The 21893-nt window shown below is 53.7% G+C and overlaps 1 protein-coding gene across 6 annotated transcripts in view; it reads right to left on the reverse strand.

Moving 5' to 3' along the window:
• Positions 1 to 21893, reverse strand: part of Nphp4 (nephrocystin 4) — an 81748-nt gene that overhangs the window by 18590 nt on the left and 41265 nt on the right. For all 6 annotated transcript variants that reach the window (XM_057784064.1, XM_057784063.1, XM_057784069.1 and 3 more), the window contains 7 exons: positions 21234 to 21360; positions 10211 to 10272; positions 8066 to 8182; positions 7331 to 7482; positions 7027 to 7218; positions 5988 to 6175; positions 921 to 1081 (listed from right to left, as the gene is read on the reverse strand). In XM_057784064.1, the coding sequence (XP_057640047.1) occupies positions 921 to 1081; positions 5988 to 6175; positions 7027 to 7218; positions 7331 to 7482; positions 8066 to 8182; positions 10211 to 10272; positions 21234 to 21360 (999 nt within the window). The remainder of the gene's footprint in view (positions 1 to 920; positions 1082 to 5987; positions 6176 to 7026; positions 7219 to 7330; positions 7483 to 8065; positions 8183 to 10210; positions 10273 to 21233; positions 21361 to 21893) is intronic.

The following is a 21893-nucleotide window of genomic DNA, read 5'->3' on the forward strand; positions in this document are numbered from 1 at the left end:
CCTCTACTTCCTGTCTGGTTGACTCATCTATACTTCCTGCCTGGCCAATCAGCGTTTATTTAAAACATGATTGACAGAATACAGACAATCCTCCTGCACCAGAGTAACAAGGTGGTTAGTGGAGACAGGACAAGTTAAGAGAAGGAGAAAGAGGAAAAGAGGGAGGAGCTGGCACAGCCTCAGAGAGGAGGGTACTATTTGTGGGTCAGGCACACAGAGACGGGGTGACAGCTGGACACGGGACTCGGTGTCTGAGGACAGGGCGAAGGCAGGGAGCCTGACCAGAACCGATCATGATGGCACAGTGACCTTACGCTGATCCTCTGGGGTCCCCTTCACCACACAGAGAAAGACGGCTTAGGGAGAAAGCCCAGGGATGAGTGATAGACCTCAGTATCTGCACAGGAAGAGTCTAAAGTCACTGCAGATGATGCAGAAGCTGGGGTGTAGCTCAGCAGCAGAGTGCTTGCCTGGCATGCACAAGCTCTTGGGTTCGAGTCTCAGTATAGGAAGGGAACAAGGCACACATTACTGCCAATAGGAACCAGGTCACCTCCCCAAACCTCAGTCATTCCCCCTCTGATAGGCCAGCACCAGAGGACAGGAGACCAGCACCTGCCCCCAGACAGCCGACATCATCCCTGTGGAAGAGTCAGAAGGTGGCACACCTGACGGGTCACTATGGGAGAAAGCTCACCAAGAAACACATGGCCGCACACTTTAGCCTCCACGGAGAAGGCTGTACCCTCAGAGGGCAGAGAACACTGCACTGCCTGTCATTAGCCAACAAGAGGTTGGCACAACCTGGTGCTGGGCCGGGACCCTACCGCTAGGGCACGGGCTGAACGGTGACCTGGCCCACAGCACTGCAGTGCCCTGCCCCGGCCCGCCCCCTCCTCGTCCCTTCGGCAGGCGGCTACCTTCATCTGGACGCCGGCGGACCCGATGAGGAGCAGAGAGTCTCCGTCCCAGACGTCGACTTGCAGCGTCTGAGCAGCCAGGTAGTGGGTGAACCAGCGCTGCTCGCCGGGCCTCAGGAAGCCGGAATCCACCATGTACCTCAGCTGGAAGCCAGGAGAGCCTGGAGAGAGAGGGCCCGGGTGAGTCTACGAGTAATTGGAGCCATTTATCATCTTTACGTGCTGGAGATATTTCTGCTCTGGTCATGATTACTAATTTCTGCTTCCGTCACAATGACAGTTAATAAACACATTAATCAAAAGCATCATAAAATATCCAAATTAACAAAGCAAGGAGACTGTACTCTTTTCCAGTGTGTGCACAATAAGCTCCCAAAATAAGACTTATGGATTCCGCCGAGTCCTGATGATGGATGGGGATGGCGGCCCGTGAGGCTCACCAGGGAGTTTATTACTCTATACATAGAACTTCAGAAGAGAGCAGTCCACACGCACTGTCTGTCACGGCTGGGTCACACATGCATGTACACACACACACACAAACACACACACACACACACGTGCCCAAGTGTGTGCACGAAGGTTTCTGAACCTTCCCCCTGCTGGGCTACCTCAGTGTAGGACAATGGCCCTGAGAAATCCCAGGTGCCTCTCTGTGGCTGCACCTACCAATCAAGCTGACTAACATGGTAGCTAGGCTGCGGCCTCTGCCTTCATCTTCCTGAAGAGACACAATCATTTATTCTAGATCGACAAAGCTGACACTGATATCATCGTTAGTTAAAGTGCACGGAGCAGCAATGCCGAGAGACGCTCAAAGTAGCATTTTTCCCCTTCTATCAATAGTGCCAACAATATCTATGAAACCACAATGAGCAGAGCCCCCACCTCCAGAGAGAGAGAGAGAGAACAGCTCCTCATGGACCCCATCCCAAGGTACCCGGTCTCATGTCTCAGCTGCATGGGGTGCAAAGACCAACATCCTGTCTGACGTCAAGACAGATGGCACCTTTTTAGTGGAGGGGGAGTATGATGTCAGACGATACAGCCTAGGATGTGGGGCTCCAGCCCTGAGAAACGGCCTGAGGTGGACCCCAGGCATGTGAGGTGAGGCCTGGTCAGGTCATCTCTCGGGGGGGGGGGGGGGGGGCATGAGAGGAACCAAGCGAAAACCGTCACACAGAAGACCAGTATGCGCCACTGTGGCATCTCAGAAGGTATCAGACAAAGTCACCACCAACCCTAGCCTGGCCCTGTTGGCCAGTCCTGAGTCCTCAGCTTAGGACCTGTTCACAGACGAGAGCCTGTCCAGATCTCTCAGAGACCCAAGGGCTCTGAAGCAGTCTTGTGGGTACCAAAGCCTGGGCTTACCAGTGTCAGACCAAGACCACCGAGCAGTGCTGGGAGAAGTGCCAGCTCCCAGCAAGACCTTTACGGGATGACTGCCCCAGAGACACGAGTGGCACAGGTCCGCCACATGCTACCTCAGCTTCTCCTGGTCCTGGGACACCCTGAGTCCAGCACGTCCTAGGCTGGACCCTCATGTTCCTAGGTGGTGTCCTTCCAACACCACCCAGCTGGCTCTCCTGCTCCATCACATGCTATCCACCAGCTGCCAGGCCCCTTCGATGCTCCCACCAAGTCCTCTCTCAGCAAACACTATGCCATGCCAGATGCCAGACCGTGCACAGGGACCATGAGGAAACAGGACACACAGGACCTATGTCTGTGTGGCACTAGGGTGGAGGATTTGCCACTGGGCAGGAGTCAGAGCAGCAGGCCTGGGGTTGTTTATTCTGGCACCTGCTGGCCAGTCATAACAAGTTGGCCATCTCTTCACACTATGGGCACAGCCCACTGCGCTCCCGACCAGTCAGACCAACAGCTCTTTGGCTGCCATGCCTGGAACTCCTACAGAAGACCCTTTGAGAGCCCTGTGTCATCCTGAGGGCTCGGAAGTTATGATGCCACACTGAGAGAGGGCCCACAGGCAGGGGTACTGTCCTCCCCAAGTGTGCAGCCCTCGCCACTTACTATCTGTGCCCTTTCTGGGTACATCCTTGTAGCCTCCTAACCCAGCCCCACACACAGGTTTAATTAACTAGGAAACAAGAAACAGCCACAGCCCGCAGAAGTAAGGCTGCCTCTGCACTTTGCGCCCTCGTATCCTGTGATACTGATGTTCTGTATCTTAATGCTTTATTTCTGGGAGAGCATCTGGGAAGTTCCAACATTCCCACCGTGATTAAAGCTTCTGAAAACATTGTGTCTGGTTTTTAAAGTGCCCCGCTTGTTTCAAATAAGTTTATTTTTAAGCTGATACATAAGAACATAATCGTATGGATGAATCAGTGTTTTATTAACCCAATACGAGTGACAAATCTTTACAGTGTGTAAGAATATTGTCCCACAGCATGCAACTTTGCTGGATACGGCAATCTTAGTGCCAGTTGCCTCCTCTCAGAGGGTCTGAAACACACCACACTCCAGGCTGGCTACAAACTTAAGAGTCAAGGCCAAAGAGTTGGAACCAACAGTGCCGAGGAAGCGTCTCCAAAGACATCCTTCCCTGGCCTTGGACCTCCATATGGAGTGACTTCTTTGGCTTCTCTACTTTGGTCTTCAGAAAGGGGCAGCCCATCCAGTGGGGAGGGGGACAGGGATGTTCCACCCTCCTCCATCCAGGCCTGATGCAGGAATAGCGGAGGCTGGAGTCCAGGAGGGCTCAGACCAGCAGAAAGCCTGTGTTTGACCACAGGGGGCCAGCCTGCTGTTATAACTGACCTTACCACAGGGGGCCAGCCTGCTGTTACAGCTGACTCTACCACAGCACTTCAGAGGCAGAAGCCAGGGACACAGCTGGCTCTCAAGCTGCACGTTCCCAGAACTGCTTTGTTATAAATGAACATAAAGGAAAAAATATTTTTTCTATACTGTCTGGCACCATTAATTCTGACCTTGGAAGGAAACTGGGAACTCTGGCTCTTGTGCCTGTGATCCCCAGGGTGACCACCAAGCAGAGCCCTCCCGCTCTGTTCTAGAGGCATTCTTGTTCACCCTCCTGTTACGTTCCTCCCAACACGAGGCGTTGTTGGTTGTTCTGTTTAAAATTAGCCACTTCCAGTCTGATTTCTGCACAGACTCATCGCTAGAAGTGTGTTCTGATCTTTCTAATCAGTTCAGAAAGTTTGGGGAAGGAGAAAGTGTGGCAAAGAACGGCATACAATCTGACGTAGTAACGCTCACGTGAGCACACACCTCTGACAGAAGCTGCAGCACCTCCACATGCACCGCCACTGTGCGTTGTTCTCGTTCCCTGCGAGTTCTGAGAACCTTCTTCTCAGGCTGCATGTCCAGCCATCCTCATGGATGTGTTTCTGCCGGAGGTGTGCAGGACTCTCCTGTGCCACAGGGTTTGCCCTTTCCCCGTTAGCCTGGCAACATTTCTTCCCCACTCGCGCTGCGTGTGTGAATGCCTCTCAGACTCAAGTCATTTCCCTCGTGCACGGATCCCCCATGACTCTCGCCCTCCCATACCCGAGCCACATCTGTCTGTCCTGGGCTTGGAATTTGAGTGCAGTTCCCCCATCAATGCCCACATCAAGGGACAGCAGCAGTTCAGGCCCTACTGTGGTCTTATGAGATTGACCCTGAACTAACGGGAAAATGCATCGGATATCTTTCTGGCCTGTGTGATTTAAATCCATCAGTGTATAATGAGACCTGGAGCAGTAAGCCACTGCCACTCGGAGGACACCAAAACACCATGCCACTGTTTATCCTGCCTGTCCCAAGCGAGCCACATCTGACAGGTGGTGAGATGCACAGATCATGGGAGCATTTGCTTGTCAAGCAGAGGCATCCAAAGTAGACTGTGACTCTGTGCCCTCTCCAGAGAAACACTCAACCACATGCAATGGGCACAGTCAGTGACTACAGCGCCACTTGAGAGAGCCCGTGCCCAGTGGGCACATACAGTGACCACAGCGCCGTCAAGAGAGGAGGCCAGTGCTGCAAATGTGTCACATCACAACCACAAAAGCTCCTGTAAAAACCAGAGACCGGCATCTAACCCCACACCTGACCTCACCCCCAGGGCCCAGAAAAGGAGGGAGCAGAGAGCACATGGGAGTCACTGCCACAAGACAGCGAGTCTAGACTGTCTCAGAAGCTCACAGGACAGCATGGCTCACAATAAGGAAAGAATTGGCCTCACTACAGAGAGCACAGTCGACAAGTGAGGGCGCCACCCACTACAGCAAGGGGACTCCAGCTGTTTGTTAGTCTTTAGTTACAATTATACACAGACACACATGCACACAGCAACACACATAGACACACACAGACATACAGACACAGAGACACACTTAGAAAGACACACACAGACATATAGATACACATACACACACATAGAGACACACACAGACATACACACATACACAGACACACTTACACAAACATACACACAGACACACACATAGACACAAACACACAGACACAGACACACACAGACAGACACACACAGACATACAGACACATGCAGACACACACACATGCACACACATGGACACACTCACACAAACAGACACACACAGAGACATACACAGATACACACAAACAGACACAGACATACAGACACTCACATGCACACACACACACAGAGACATACAGACACAAACACATGCACACACACAGACACACACAGAGACATAGACACACACAGACATATAGACACATGCAGGTACACACAGAGACAGACATGCACACGGACACACACACAGACATACAGACACAGACACATAGACAAACACATACAGACACACAGACACATACACATACAGACACACACACGGGCACACATACAAAGACAGACACACACATATATACAGACACACAGACATATAGACACAACACAGACAGACACACACATGGATACACTCAGGCACAGACACAGACACACACACACAGACCCACATGTAGACACACACACAAATAAAAAGAAAAGGAATTATAAAAATCACAGCCCCACATAAAGCCTAGCAAGGCATTCTTGCACCCACCACTTACCAGCATCAAAGAAGCCGTCTTTATTAATGGGGACGAGGACATGGGACACGGAGCTGGAGCTGCTCTTGCCTGTCCCATCCAGCTTCACCAGCTGCAGGCGTGGCGTAGTCTCAGGAGGGAAACGGTAAAACTGGAAGGTGAAATACACGGTCTGTGGCCATGGTGCTCCTGGGCAGTCCTGGGCCGTTCTGAACACAACAACAGGGAATAATCAGACACCCCAGCATGGGACATGCCCAGGGACAGGACAGGTTCCTCAGTTACTGCCAAGAGCAGCTTTGTCCTCTCGGAGGACAGGATGGTGGCTATTCCAGGTGCCGTGACCTCCTGGCTGGAGGAGCTGCTGTGGGCAACACTGGAGTCTGAGAACTGGGCACGCATGGGGCAGGTTTAAATTAGCCCAGAAGACCGCACAAGGTGGTGAAAACAGACAGTCAGTCTGGAGTCAGGATGAGAAAAACACCAATGTTTAAGATGAATGTAACTGATTACTGATTCAGTTGTGGTGATCTGAATGAAATGTCCCCCATACGCTCACAGGAATGGCAGTATTAGGAAGTATGACCTTGTTGGAGGAAGTGTGTCACTGTGGGGTGGACTCTGAGATCTCATATATGCTCAAGTCACGCCCAGTGTCTCAGACCACTTCCTGCTGCCTGCAAGGTCAAGATGTAAGAACTCTCATCTGCCTTTCCAGTACTGTGTCTGCTTGCATGCCACCAAGCTTCCCATCACGATGACAATGGACTGAACCTCTGAACTGTAAGTCACCCCGCAAAATGTTTTCCTTTATAAGAGTCGCCGTGGTCATGGTGTCTCTTCACAGCAATAGAAACCCTAAGACAGTTATTATACACCACATAGCCATATCAAGACTACAAACCACCCCATAAACACACACAATTACTACATGTATCAATTAACTCAGAACATAGATGGCCCTGTCCCAGCGGGGAAAGCCTGAACACGGACCGTGCTGAGATCAGATCATCGGCAGGAGGGAGCCAGGGAGCGCTATAGAGGGGCACCTGGAGACTACCTGCTGAAGGCCAGAAACTGCAGCACTATCTCATTCCCTCGAAGACAGTCTGACTCTTCCTTCTGAGGGTTGAACCTCACGGGGTCAGTGGGGTTGACGGCTTCCACCGGCTGCTGCCTGGCATCAAGAATCTCAGGGAAGCCGGATGACTGCAGGAGCACCATTGCAGCTCTCGAGAGCTGGCTTCTAGAGCTGAAGTAAAAAAAAAACCCTTAGTCCAAATCCCAGGCAGTGCTGTACACACCTCTCCACGAGAGCCTGCTTATCAAAACCAGAGGTCCAAGACCTCCCCACCGAGAATTACCTCCTGCTCTGGGCCCCCACAACAATGGGGGCATGCAAAGGAGTGAAGGGAAGTTCCTGGAGATGATCGACGATGGCAGGGGTCCCCAGAACCAGGGACGTCTGGCTCAGGTCAGCTTCCAGGTGGGAGACCCTGCCCTCTAACACGGATTCCTGCAGAACAAAAGCAGGACTCAGCTGTGCAGTGAGGCCCCAGAGGAGCTCAGGCCCAAGGGTTTACTGCCCAAATGACTTCTGGGAGGTCATCAGCTCAGCAACTATCAATACAGGAGCTTTTTAATCTCAGGTAACCAATGACTGATTTTAGCATCTGTCCCATGCAATACTTGGGCCAAACTAAAAATAAATAAATAAATAAATAATACGTTTTTTAAAATTTTGTTTTTTATCTGTAAGTCAAGGCTAACCAGTCACTCTACATTTTATGTAGCAATGTCATTTGTGAGTTACAAAGCAACAAGGAAGAAACCACAAATGTCATGAGCAGACACCTGATGTCTGAACACCAAATGCCAAGCAGTTCGGCAAGACACCACATTCCTGTTTGGTCCTAGAATGGTGGCAAAGGTCTAAGGTGGAAAGTCAGGTACCACCTACCCCTCCAGTCCCACAGCCCACATCACAAAGAACACCCCAAGGCCCTGGCACCCAACCAAGCAACCATCAGACTTCCTTCCTATCAGGAGGTGATGAGCTTGTATGGGAGAGGGAAGCAGGACAGGGCGGGTATACTCACTGCCTGGAGTTGGGGACCCTTAGGGGACTGAGGGCTGTCCAGGGCCTGAGGAGGGATCTTGGAAGAGCTGCGTGGAGTCAGAGGCTGTGGGGAGGCCGCCAGCTGGGAGAGCGACAGCTGCAAGACAAGAGTCCTTGGGTGAAATGCTCCTAGCGTGCCAGTCAGTGCATGGGGCCCCAGCACACGCGCGCCCGCGCAGGCCCTGTGGGAGAGGAAGGCACACAGGAGCACACGCGTGCCCGCGCAGACCCTGTGGGAGAGGAAGGCACACAGGAGCACACGCGTGCCCGCGCAGACCCTGTGGGAGAGGAAGGCACACAGGAGCACACGCGTGCCCGCGCAGGCCCTGTGGGAGAGGAAGGCACACAGGAGCACACGCGTGCCCGCGCAGGCCCTGTGGGAGAGGAAGGCACACAGGAGCACACGCGTGCCCGCGCAGGCCCTGTGGGAGAGGAAGGCACACAGGAGCACACGCGTGCCCGCGCAGGCCCTGTGGGAGAGGAAGGCACACAGGAGCACACGCGTGCCCGCGCAGGCCCTGTGGGAGAGGAAGGCACACAGGAGCACACGCGTGCCCGCGCAGACCCTGTGGGAGAGGAAGGCACACAGGAGCACACGCGTGCCCGCGCAGACCCTGTGGGAGAGGAAGGCACACAGGAGCACACGCGTGCCCGCGCAGGCCCTGTGGGAGAGGAAGGCACACAGGAGCACACGCGTGCCCGCGCAGACCCTGTGGGAGAGGAAGGCACACAGGAGCACACGCGTGCCCGCGCAGACCCTGTGGGAGAGGAAGGCGACTCCCAAGCATCACCACCAGGAATAACGCCCGCATTCTCCGGGCCAGTGGTGCTCTGAAATCCAGAGTCCTCCAAATGCCCATAATTCATAATTATAAGGAGGCCTGGTGCTATGATCTCTCATGCATCATAGTTTGAATGAGGACAGTCCCAGTGGGAAAGTGGGTGAGGAGGGAGCTCCTGCTGCAGGATTGATGCTAGCATCCCTCTGGATTTGCTCCTGTCCTTGCACTGAACACCTCCAAAGCTCTGTCCAGCTCCCTGTCCACTGAGTCTCCCCACCAAGGCAGTGACCACACTGGATGGACAGCAGGAAGTCTGGGGACAGAATCCCCACCCCACTTCCACAGACCACGATCTGCCCAGTCTCCTCACCTCTGTAAGGATAACAATGGCCTCGACAGCCGGCTACTACGAATATTACACATAAGCTCGGTGCACTCAGCTATCTACAAAGTTTATGGTCACAAGCGGGAAATGAGCACTAATATCAAACAGTGGGGTGGGTGGGGCTCTGAGCTGCACTGGAGTGTGTGTCTCCAGTCACAGCTGAACTCCATTGCCAGGGCACACTTCTGAGGGATGACGGCTGCCACAAGGATAGCTAGCCCAGAGGAGGATTCAGCAGTATAAGGGTAGGAGCAGTGTGTGCCAGGCAGTAGCCCTGCAGCATGGGAGGGTCTTTAGGGTCCTCAGCCCACTTCTGACTACTAGGCCAGCAGGAGGCAGGAAGCGGCGTGGACTGCACCTTGGATCTTGCTTCCCTAAAGTTCGGCCTTCAGGATGATGGTAAAAGCCATGCAGCCAAAGCTACCCAGGGCCAGGGGACACGAGTCCCCAGCCTGTTCAGCTGCCAATGACCCAGCCAGGAAGAACAGTTCTTTTTGCACAGTAAGTTCTAGGCCATGGAGGTGAATTCTGGCAGCTAGCTGTCCAGATGTCCAGTCTCTGCCAGCTGTGGTCCAAAACCTGCCAACACTGAGTGCTTGGCCCATAGGCCAGCTGCTGTCTGGTGTCTGTGACACTCTGGGAAGGGTGACGGCCACACACTCCAGTGTCTTGGGCAGTCAATGGCACTGACCCAACAAGCCTCACCACTGGGAGAATGTGGCATTTTTAAGTGTGGATGGTGAGGTCCAGGATCACTAACTGGACAGGAAGCCACCAGAACGGCAGCTGGACCTGGAAGTCAGCTAGTTGAGGCAGGCTGCAGTACAGGGCAGAGGGGACCAAAGACACCCCCAGCCCCGGCATCCAAATGAATCATTTCTTCAGCTCTAAACCACCTGACCCCTTATTCTAGAATATGAGAGCCCCCCCCCCCCCCCCCCGCCGAGCCTGAACTTACCCCTGGTCCCACAGGAGAGTCCTGGATTGCAGCAAGATCCTGGTCTGTCGGTGCTGGTGTGCCTGGGGTAGGGGGAACACAGGGGCCATGAGCATCTGCAGGACCCAGAGCCCAGAATGCCAGTCCAGCTGGGCACTCGCGTATAACTGGCTGTTTGCATAAACTGTGGTCAGCACAGCTCCTCTGAGCCTGGAGACTGGAAGCCAGGCGTCTCCTCATGCCCACTCTGCCTACTTCCTTCCCTCTGCAGCAGGCAGCCTTGCTAAGTGTGGGCCAAGCGGGACAGGACCATGGCTCCTGGACACTCAAGCTCTTTGAAACACCCACTACTCCACCACTGGAAGCTTTCTGCCACCCATACCGCTGCCTTGGGAGTGCCCAGCTCCAATGTATGCCTGAGTTAGTGGTACCGTGGCTGTGGGCTCCCTGGTGATCTCAACATCACCTGCTGAACACAGCCCATGCCCAGGCTGTCCCCATTCACAATGCAGGTGTGCCTTAGGGAAGTCTGCCCAGAGGTCAAGGCCAGCCCTCCAATAGGTTCCCCAGAGCAACAACAGCAGCTGTGACCCTTCAGAGGCAGTGCAGTGTCCAGTGGCCCAAGAGGCCCTCTGCAGAGTGACACCCTCCTCCACTGGGGCCACTGCCCTAAAGCAGCACAACAGTCAAGCCAGGAGTGAGGCTGAGATCGGTCTGCGCAGACATCACAGCCACGCTCCATCTCACAGCCACTGCACACGGGTCACCATTGGCCTTCTCCTCCACGGTCACAACTTCCTGTCAACCACCTGACAGGGAGCGCCACCTCTGCCTGTCCCCAGAGATGAGGGTGCAGCTATAACAAACCTTGCATTTCCCTGTGGAGCAGCCTCACTGTTGTCCTGAGATCACAGCTTCATATCCATGTCTTCCCTGGACCACTGCAGTCCCCAGTGATGGGATACTGCCACTTCTAGGAAACCTTATTCCCTACAGGACTTTGATTTCAAAAAATATCCTGCCCTCTCCCCAGGGCCTTGTTCAACCCTCATGGGGCTGACAAGAGATGCCAGGCACTCACACAGCTCTCTTCCTCACATGGCCCACAGCCAACATGAATGACTTACACTACCCTAGGTACCCTGGGGTCCCCACAGCAGAGGGCACAGGGTAAAACAGCCGTGTCTCTGCCTCTGCTCCACCTGCATGGAGAATGCCCAACAACCTCCTGGGGCATTATGGGTAGCAGCAAAAGAAAAATAAGGTCAGCACACTTGCTACTGAAGAAGAGACACAGGACAAACTGCTTAAACCCCGTATGCAACATAGGCTCCGGAGCACACAAGACCTAGCCTCTTCTGCTGCTTTCCAGAGGGTCCCTTAGGAGATGCCACAGCTTGTCCCAGGCCTCGTGAGGGTCTGGGGGAAGTCTTGTGAGATCTCACTGATGGGAACAAGATGGCAAGGAATTTCAGGAATGGAAGTGGAGACCAACCCAAAAGGACTTCGGCCTCAGGAGATTCAAATGGCCGGAACAGCTCATGCGTCAGCTGCCACCTGGGAAGCGTCCACCTACCTACCCACCCTCTCCTCAAATGTCAAAAACAGGGTTCCCAGCAACCCAGAGCCTGTGATCTGAGACACCAGCTACTTTGCTCTGGGAGAGCCAGAAGACAAGCCCAGCTGGTTGTCTCCCCAGGACAATCTCAGCTCTCTGGAGGCAAACGTGGATGCTGTCACCCAGCTGACCACCACTGGTCCAGGTCCCCAGACCATCTTCTGCAGCTCTCTTCCCCTAAAAGAGCCCAAGGATGAAACGGGAAAGCTCTACTTTGTTCCACCCTAAATGGGGACTTGGAAAACTCTACAGACCGATTTTATAAAGAGGGAAAATTGCAGGAGATGGCTCCATTATCCTTAGCCGAGAGAAAGTCAGCACTTAGGCACGGGCCTGTGTGCATCCTCCGGGCGAGGGAAAGCTCGCTGGCTGGAGGCGACACCAGCGGGGCCCATTACGGCTTCTCCCCCACAGGCTCAAATTTGGGTATTGTATGGTATGTTTCCTCAGGTAATTCTTTATATTGTGACTTACCATGCAATTTTACCTTCTGATAGAGCTAAAACAGCCTTTAAAAGGCTCTGGCAGGCCTCTTAGGATACCTGCTGTGAACCCAGGCTGCTAGGGCCCAACCCACACCCCAAGAGAAGTACAGGTGGGGAAGAAATCCATCCAGACCAAGAGATGCTCACTTTCCAATCTTTCTCTCTTGGCACCTGATCTTTACCCAGGGCATACCATGGCCCTACAGGAAGGGCATGACTGACTGAAGTCCCACTTCTGCTACGGCAACAACTGGGCAGGAACCCCAGGGCAACACACTGAACCCCAAGACAATATGTCTCTGTGCCCTTGTCTGCCTGCAGAATGCCAGAAGCGCACCACATGGCCCCGAACCAACACAAGCAAGCTCACATATAATAGGAGCTCCTAAGGCAAAGGGATAGCTGGTGTGTTAAATGTCAAGGTCAGCTAGGTGTGTTTACAGTGAGAAGAGTCAGTGACCAGACACACGGCACAACTCTATCCTATCTATTGATCCCACCTCCTGAGGGGAGAGGCAGGGGGGCAACCATGTGTGGCTGGCTGGCCAGCTGCAAGGCACTTACCCCACCACTGCACCCATCGGCTAGTCTGAGTTCCCACATTATCACGGGCTGGATAAGGCTTTAATTATAGCTAGGTGCTACTCATCAGATCTACCATGGTGGCCCTGCCACAGCTAGAAGGCCCTTTGGGCTGCACTAATGACAGCAATCAGCACAGGCCTACACGGAGAGTTCCACCTGCAGCCGGTAACTACTGGCTGCTGCCGTTTCTCCCCAGAAGGTGGCTTTGACGGCTGGACTCCATCTCTGGGGCTGGAGACAGCAATTAGCTGTGCCTGGGCCTGAGCCTCTGGGTTTAAGAAGTGGCCTGGCCATTAAGGGGAGCATAGAGACCATGGCTTCTCTTGGGTCAAAGGAGCACAGCTCAGGGGCACACAATCTCAGTGTCTGGAGGAAAGAGACTAAGTCAGCGGGTCCCAAGACACCAACGGAGGCTGCTGGCCAATTGCCAGAGACAAGGAAACAGGCTCCCAGCCACAGTAGGCTGTGTCCTGCCTGAGCACCGTCTAACTGCTCCTGACACACGCCTGCTCTCAGGCAGTCTCCTTGTGCCAAGAACTGCTGCCAGCCAGACATCTGCGTCCACCCCAGTTTGCTGGTTTGGCCTCAAAGGCCCACGTGTCCTTCTCCTGACTACGCAGGGGTTCCTGAAGGTCAGGCAGGGGGCTATCTGAGCTATCACAGGTCCCTTTGAGTCCCTGAAAGTCCCAAGGCTTGTGTGGCCTCTGCCTTCTGGGCACACTAGGGAGAGGGCTGCTCTCCAGGGCATGCTACTGTGGCCATAGGGCGAGACTTCCCTGGGACACACTGAGCTGCCCCCTCCAGCCCTGGCCAGACCATGAAGGCTGGCCACTGTCACTCGGCACGAGACTACAAACACAACAGAACAGTACTCTGCACCCATGTCTATTAGCACAGCTGGCTAGTATCTCTAAGAGTGAGCGTTTGCTGGGCTTTCATCTCTGTCGGTGCCCCATCGAAGGGCGGACAAGGATGGAGACTGAGGCACAAGGCAGTGACCCCCCCCCCCCAGCAACCCTCAAACTTCCACTGTCACCTTGTTAACACACAGGGCTCGGGAGAGTGGGACCTGACACCCACCGCATCACCGAGGGAGCCACTGAATGGTCATTTGTCTTCGGGAGCCACCCACGTCTCAGCGAACAGATAGGATGGGCAGCATCCTTCCCTACCTCTACTTCCCCTATCCCTCTGGCTCATGTGTTTGTTCTTAACCGAGGGTCACGGAAAGATGCCAGGATAAGACAGTAGCTAATGCAGGGCAGGGCAACACCCTGCACGACTGTCCCAGACCTGGTGGCACTGGAGGCCCTCAGTACAGCAGAAACCTGCAGAAGCAGGCACTGGGTATGCTCTTTCTGGAAAGATGGATGAGGTTACCATGGCATCTTCCTGACGATGGCCTTGGCGGGGGGAGCGGGGGGCTTGTGTACAAGGCAGCTTGGGCCCTCCACCCCCAAGCATAAGCTCCCTTCCTGAGAGGGCTGCACCCCAGAGGCTGGGAAGCAGCAGGCATGTGGGGTGAGGGGTGGAGGGGTGGGGGTCGAGGAAAGCACTCAGCCAGCTGGATGCCCGTGGTCACCTGTGGTCAACCACAAGACAGGAGAGCAAAAGCCCTGAAGGTGGAGCAAGAAAAGAGAGTGGCAGGAGGCGGGTGCCTAGCAACAAGCAACAGCTGGAATAGGGTGAGGGCAGAGAGAGGGGCAGCGTGGTCCATCGCAGACAGGGAGGGGAGGAAAGAGCCTGGGCCTTACTGAAATCGTCATTAGACGTAAAGGAAGGTGGCAAAGGCGGCTCCCTGTCATCAGACCGTGGGGACAAAAGATGAATCAGTACTAATGGGCTCCGGGTGTTAGGGATTCACAAGGCAAACCCATCTGAAAGGCCTTTATTCCTCGCGGATCTGCTGGTAAGCCATCCTTCCTGAGGCTTTGATCACAGGGGAGGGAAATGGGAAACTAAGAGCAAAGGGAAGAACCTGATGGTGGGGCAGGCAAGGGCCTCCACCTGAGTGGACTCAGACCACAGCCCTCATGGAATGAGGAGACCTGTCCAGAGGCCTGAAGGGTCGGCTTAGCTCAGTTCCCCGACATCCCACATGCTCCACAGCCTTGTACCTAGGGGAGATCCTACTGCTGTGGCCAACTTCCGTGGGGGACCAGGCTCCACAGACACAAGGCCACTGCTACCCATGCAGAGAACTGCGGCACAGTGGCAGCTGGCAGGACCTAGCCACACGTATCCTGGAGACAGGGCAGTGTGTGTTTGCGATAACCCCTGCTACAGGACTGTTTTCAGATCTACTGAGCAAACAATCCAAACTGCCATCGCCACCAGAACACTCAAAAGCAAAATACGGGTCAAGGAAACTCTATACTCTGTCAAGAGTGCAGCCTGAGCGCCCTCTAGTGGCTCGAGGCTTGCTCTCCTGTCATCAGGGATGAACAGACCTCTGTCTCTCTGTCAACTTTATGGGAAAAATAAAAAGGACGATCCATTCGGGACAGCCCGAATACCTCACTTAAAGTGACAGTCACATGCCATTATGATTTCCAGAGGAGCTGTGTAAGCTGGTAGGACACTGAGGTCTGCAAAGTTCCTCTCACAAGTTAGACGCTAGTGAGTATTTTTAAGTCTCTGATATTGGGGTCTTGGGAGGCAATGACCTCTACGCCAGGAGCAGGGTGGAATGACTGTATGAACAGGCCATGAGTGCAGCCATAAATCCAAATTAAATAAGCCAGACAAACCGGGCCTCAGCCACACAGTCACTGAAACACGCATCTTGCCACTTTAATACTGTGCTATGGAGCTGCTCCCGATGTCTACAGAAACAAAAGCAGACATCTCTCTGCAGAGACGGTGAATCTTTTTTAAAGACCTCAGAGTGTGTGCACGATGGTTCTGCTTCTTCAGAACTCAAACTGCTGCTCAGTGTCCCAGAGAAAACCCCCCCCCACACACACACACACAGCAGCCTCACTCTGGAGAACAGAATGCTGCTGAGCTGAGTGGGTACTGGGGGGGGGGAGCTGGTAAGCAGGCTCTGCCCCCCCACGCCCCTCCACCCTACCCCCACCTCCGCAGTTTCTCCAGTCAGCCACATCCGCACAGGGGCTGCTGAGGGCGAACCCCTGGCCACTGGATTCTGTGCTCCTGGAGCCAGGGAGGCTTTCATTCATTTGCTTAGCTACGAGCAGCAGCCAGAGAAGGGGACAGGCCGAGGCACCCTGTGGCCCCCACAGATAGGGAAGCTGGACAGAACTATACTGACGGGAGTTCCTATGGCGAGCAATGCCTTCCAATTGTTCTGAGGAGTTTACTGTGGAGAGCTGCCTGGCACCCCTCACCACGTACCCAGAATGGGTGTGTGACCCTAGGCCCAGTCTCCAGTCTCCCCAGCCCCACCCCACCCCACCCCAGCTTCCAGGCTTGACCAGTGGTGGGTAACACAGCAGGACGCTACCTCAAAACCCTCCTGGAGCCAAGTGACTGACATAGCTCGCTCTGTTGGGATTCCTAAATCCAAGGATTATCCTGGTGTGCCTGAACCCAGAGCAGGGAGAAACTTCTGGCAAGAAGCCAGTTCTGCAGAAAACAGAGCTGAAAGGAGGAGAGAGAGAACAGGGGAAAGGGTGGGGGCAGATGGGGGCAGAAACATGCGGGTCCTGGGGTCCCACCACCCCAATGCAGCACTGCCTCCGAGCTTTCCATCACACAAGCCTACGAGATGCCCTCTCTTTCTCTCTTCCCATCACACAAGCCGACGAGATGCCCTCTCCTCTTTCTCTCTTTCATTTGCCTGGCAGATAAATACGTTTATTCATCCATTCCCTGGCTGGGGAGGAGAGGGTGTTTTTTTTAAATTCATGGGTCTGGGGAGATGACTCACTGGGTAAGCGCAAGCATGAAGGTCTGAGTTCAAATCCCCAGCACACCTGCAAAAAGCCAGGCATGGCTGAGTGTCTGCAACCTGGTGCTGCAGAGGACAGAGACAGGAGTACTGGGCCTTACTGACTGGCCCATCTCCAGAGCTAGCGGGAGACTGTCTCGAGGGACTAATACAGCACAGAATGACACAGCTACAGACCTGACGCCCCCGTCCCCAAATGCCACCTCATTCATTCATTCATTCATTCATTCATTCATGCTGAGAATCCATGTCAGAACCTCACACATGCTCAACCACTAAGCTATATTCCCAGCTCCACAAACACAACATAAATCTGGGGGCAGGAGCCAGAGATGGCTCAGCCGTTAAGAGCATGTATTGCTCTTGCAGATGACCTAGGTTAGCTCCCAGCACCCACAGCGAGTGCCCCCCAACTGCCTGTAACTCCATCTCCAGGAGGCATGACAGCTTGTTCTGGCTACTACCGGCACCGAACTCAAGTGCACACACCCACACACAGACATATACATAGACACATAATTAAAAATGAAAACAAAATCCAAAATGAAACAAAAACTATACTTGAGAACAGCCAGGCGGTGGTGGCGCACACCTTTAGTCCCAACACTCGGGAGGCAGAGGCAGGCGGATCTCTGTGAGTTCAAGGCCAGCCTGGTCTACAAAGCAGGTTCCAGGATAGCCAGGGCTGTTAAACAGAGAAATCCTGTCTTAGAAAAAAAACATCAAAGAAGAGCCAGGGCCATTCTGCCAGCATCGTGAGGGTGACAAGTGACCCTGTCTGCTGCGGCAGCCATTAGAGACTTGGGCTCTGTGTGCCAGCTACATCACTTCTAGCCTGTGAAGTCATAGTAACTGTCTCCACTTTCCTGGGTTTCTAAAGCTTTGTTTTTAATCCATCTGTGTGTGTCTGTGTGTGTGTGTGATGTTTTGCAACATTTAGTTGAGTGACATGAAGCTAGGACTGAATTTACATTTTCTGTACACACAAGTGTGCCAGCGCCATCTACTGGCTGCTGTGTCCTGACTCCCTGACTCCCTGTGGTCAGCAGGATGAGTAACTGTTCCCCCTAAGACAGCCTCGTCCCAATCCACAGAAGAGTGAGGGGCAGCAGACGCTGGTCCACAAACCCTGAGGCATCACTTTAGATGCTGCTCACTGCCAGGATGCAGGAAGGAGGGAGGAGGGGTCAAGTGTCGCTAGATCGGGGAAAGGAGAGGCAATGGATTCTTCATGGAGCCTGTGGAAGGCATGCCGCCTTGGTGAGCCCAACCTCAGCCTGTGAGACCCACTGCACATGTGTGACTTCCAAGTCACCAAGGGTTCGCCACGTTGTTGCAGCAGCAAGAAGCAGCCCAGGCCTCCTACCTGCACAACCATGTCTGTCTCCCCACGGACGCCACACTGTTCTTGGACCTGTAACTTTAGGGTAAGTCTGCGAAACAAGAATACTTAGGTTTCGTGTCTTCCAAACTTCCTCGGCTGCCCTTTGCTGGACTTTTTTTTAGACTTAGAAAGTAGCGCATATCCAAAAAAAATAAATAAATAAGCACAGTATGTGGGTACATTACACTCCAGGCAGAAATCACCAGCTAAGACTCTGCGCAGCAGAAGAGAGGGTGCAGGGAATAGCTGCACAGTCCCTGGAACAACAGCAGGGGAGGGAGCCAGAGAGGGGGAGGGCCAACTTCTCCTTCCAGTAGGGAGACTATCCCCCCACTCACCTGAAGAAGAGAGGTGGGGCTGGGGTACAGGGGAAGAGGGCAGGGCAGGATAGAAGAAAAGAGGAGCAGGAAGGACGAAGGACGGGAGAGGATGGAGGGAGGGGAGGGGAGGATGACTTGAAGACCCCAAGCAACAGGCAACAAAAACAGAGGTTTTGAGTGGTCACCAAATGTCAACTGTCCAGAAATTTGCAGGTCGGAGAGAGAGCAAACACAGTCAGCGCGGAGGATGGACTTGTTAAAACAGAGCCAAGAGTGCAAGGACACCAAGGAAGCCAGTGTCCAAGGGACATAGCTCGGGCAGGCAGAGGCTCCTCCCAGTCTCCAGTGCAGGTCCCACCAGGAAGCTGACAGACACCAGATGGGGCAGGCAGCGAAGACCATCAGGAAGATGTGGGCCCATCAGGTTGGACAGCCACCTCAAGTCTTATTTGGGGAGCACAGGCAGAGTTGTGAGGGGTCTGGTCCTCTGGGGGAAGTCAGACCGACCTGATCAGGCCCCACCCAACACAGCTGAAGAACAAGACCCAAATGATCAAACTGTCCTCAGAGCGTCAGAGCACCCATTAACCTCGCGAATTCTCAACCCCCACAAGAGAGACTCCCGTGTCCCCAGCCCAGGCAGCACTTGTCAGGCATGCAGAGGAGGGACACTGCCAAGTCCCCACACAAGGCAGAAGGCAGAGCTATGCAGGTTAGGAGACACAGTGGGAACGAGGCTACAGGGATAGGGTGAGCCCTGAACGCCTCTGGCTGCACGCAGGTGGTGACTACCACTGACCATAGTGCTTCATATTTCCAAACAACAAGAGAAGACACTTGGGTATCCTTAGAGCAGAGATGGACACAAACACTGCCCTGACCCCAAGATGACTCGATGCAGACACACTTGGAACGTCACGTCCCACCCTGTGCAGCCGTTCTGTAGCTAAGAGACAAACTTGAGAGAACTGACCAAGGAGGAACAGTACAGTCTGTAAGACTATATTCCCCAGAAAATGGGGATTTATTCTGGAGCGACTCCGACAGAAAGTGCACGCCTGCCGCCCACCGCCCCGAAGGCTCTGGCGGACTTTTTGGCAGCACCCCAAGTACAGCAGATCCCACTTACATAAGATGGTCCATTAATGTATACACTCCGTGAACAACCCTGAACGGTCTCCTGAGCACAGAATTCAAACTAGGAGCTTCAACTGCTCTGCAGAGAGGATGCCTTCAACGCAGCTGATCACCAAATGGTGAGGTTCTGGTGCCTGCGACCAGGCATTTCAGGAAATCCCAATGGCCAGTAAAACGGAGGTCTGCACATTGAGCTGTCAGAGGAGTCAGTGGGTCACTCACCTACCAGGGAGAAAATTATATTCAACAGGACCTGGCTCCACAAACTAGAACCTCAACAGACAGAGAGTACCCTATGCCAGAGCTCAGGCACCAAATCAGGATAGAAAACCAGACAAAACTGTCCAGATTATCAGAGACTGGGTAGGAAGGGCAGGGGGAGGCTAGGAAGAGACAGCACGTCCTCCATGGCCAATTGGCATCCCCTGCTGTTGGGCAGCCAGAGGGATCCTGGGAGCGCAGCAGGAGGGGAGCACAATAGAAGAGGGGAGCACAGCAGGATGGGAGCACAGCAGGAGTAGGGGAGCACAGCAGGAGTAGGGGAGCACAGCAGGAGTAGGGGAGCACAGCAGGAGTAGGGGAGTACAATGGGAAGGGGCACAGTGGGAAGAGGGGAGCACAGCAGGAGAGAGAGCACAGCAGGATGGGAGCACAACAGAGGAGGGGAGCACATCAGAGGGGAGCATGGCAGGAGGAGAGGAGCACATCAGAGGGGAGCACATCAGGAGGATGGAAGCACAGTGGGAGGAAAAGAGCAGTGGGAGGAAGGGAACATAGCAGGAGGAGGGGAGCACAGCTGAATCAAGGGAGTACAGCTAGAGAAGGGGAGCACTATTCTATGGATTCGCAAGCACATCATTGCCCATCCATCCATCTGGATCAAAAGAGCAAGACCCTTACAGCCCTCAGTCAGCAGGAGGCAGATGTTCTCCAGAAACCCAGGACACAATGCAACACCCACATATACATCTTGCCATGCATGCCTTGCTTCCTCCATCCTGGCTTCAGCCCGGGCTCAGGCCTAAAGCAAAAGGCAATGAACACAGCGCCAGGCCACACAGAAGATGCTAGGTCATTCAAGCTCAATTATAGTAATGGTTCTTCAACCCACACACACCTGTGGACCTGTCACTCACAGGGCAAGGACTGAACGTCTGCTAGGGGCCATTGCCACTTGTATCCCATTATGACCCTTTTCCTGGAGGGACATCCCCAAACCACGCACTGGAAGTCAACAGTGATCAATGCACACAGACGGACAACACAACAACACGAACATGCAGCCAGGGCTAGCTGCCAACACTTCCAGCTGGTCTTCCCAGGCCCCGTGTTCACAGGATGCCCCTGTGACATGCCCTTGATGAAATTACCCTTCACCAACACATACAGGCTTGCTTGGGGAGCTGCTACGTAACTGAACCATTTGTGGCTGAAGGCTGGGTGACAAACAGCTGGACCACACATTATCACATCGTCCAATCCCACATCACCTTCAGGGAAGCCAGCTAATTGATTCCCTAGCACAGGCTGCAGCAATTACCCAGCAGGGCTGATGAGAGAGGGAAGCAAGCTGCAGGCCACAGGTAGCTCTCTGCAACTCACCTGAAGGGGATGCAGGCGTCTTCCTGGAGGACCGCCGCTCTGCCTTGGGGCCATTGGCACGCTCTGTGGGTGTGTCCGAGCTCAGCGAGAACTGGAACTGAATGGTTCCCGACTCTACCTGCTTCGCCTGTAGTTAACCCAAAAGCAACAATGTCCACTCACTCCCATCGGTGCCCCCAGTACGGCTGCCCAGCCCTACTCTCCAGACCCCTCAAAGATAAAGCTTCTGCAAGAGAGCAAAGACTCTGGAGGCAGCCACGTGTTCTTAGATCATAAACAAGTAATTTCCTGAGATGAAAATTAGTTGTGGCATTAAAATCCCAGGAGACCATATTATCAGGAAATGACATTTACTCAAGAAGTATAGTTTAAGGTATTTAATAAGCCACAATGTGCGTGTTTTTAATTAACATGTAATATCGACTGGCTTGCATAACTATAGTTCTATGAGTTTTTAACCTCTGTGCAGAAGCACATGATCTGCCCCATCCCTCTCTTGGCTGGTCCAAGCAGCCACTGCCTGCTTCTCCATAACTAAGCTGGTCTTCTTGCGTGTCACACAAACACAGTCACACAGCACGCAGCCCTTGAGAGTGGCCTTCTCGCTTATTCCACTGACCACAAGGAAACACATATATCGACAGTCCATGCCTTCCATGG

The sequence above is a fragment of the Chionomys nivalis genome, chromosome 11 (genome assembly GCF_950005125.1).
Source record: "Chionomys nivalis chromosome 11, mChiNiv1.1, whole genome shotgun sequence".
NCBI classification, from domain to species: Eukaryota; Metazoa; Chordata; class Mammalia; order Rodentia; family Cricetidae; genus Chionomys; species Chionomys nivalis.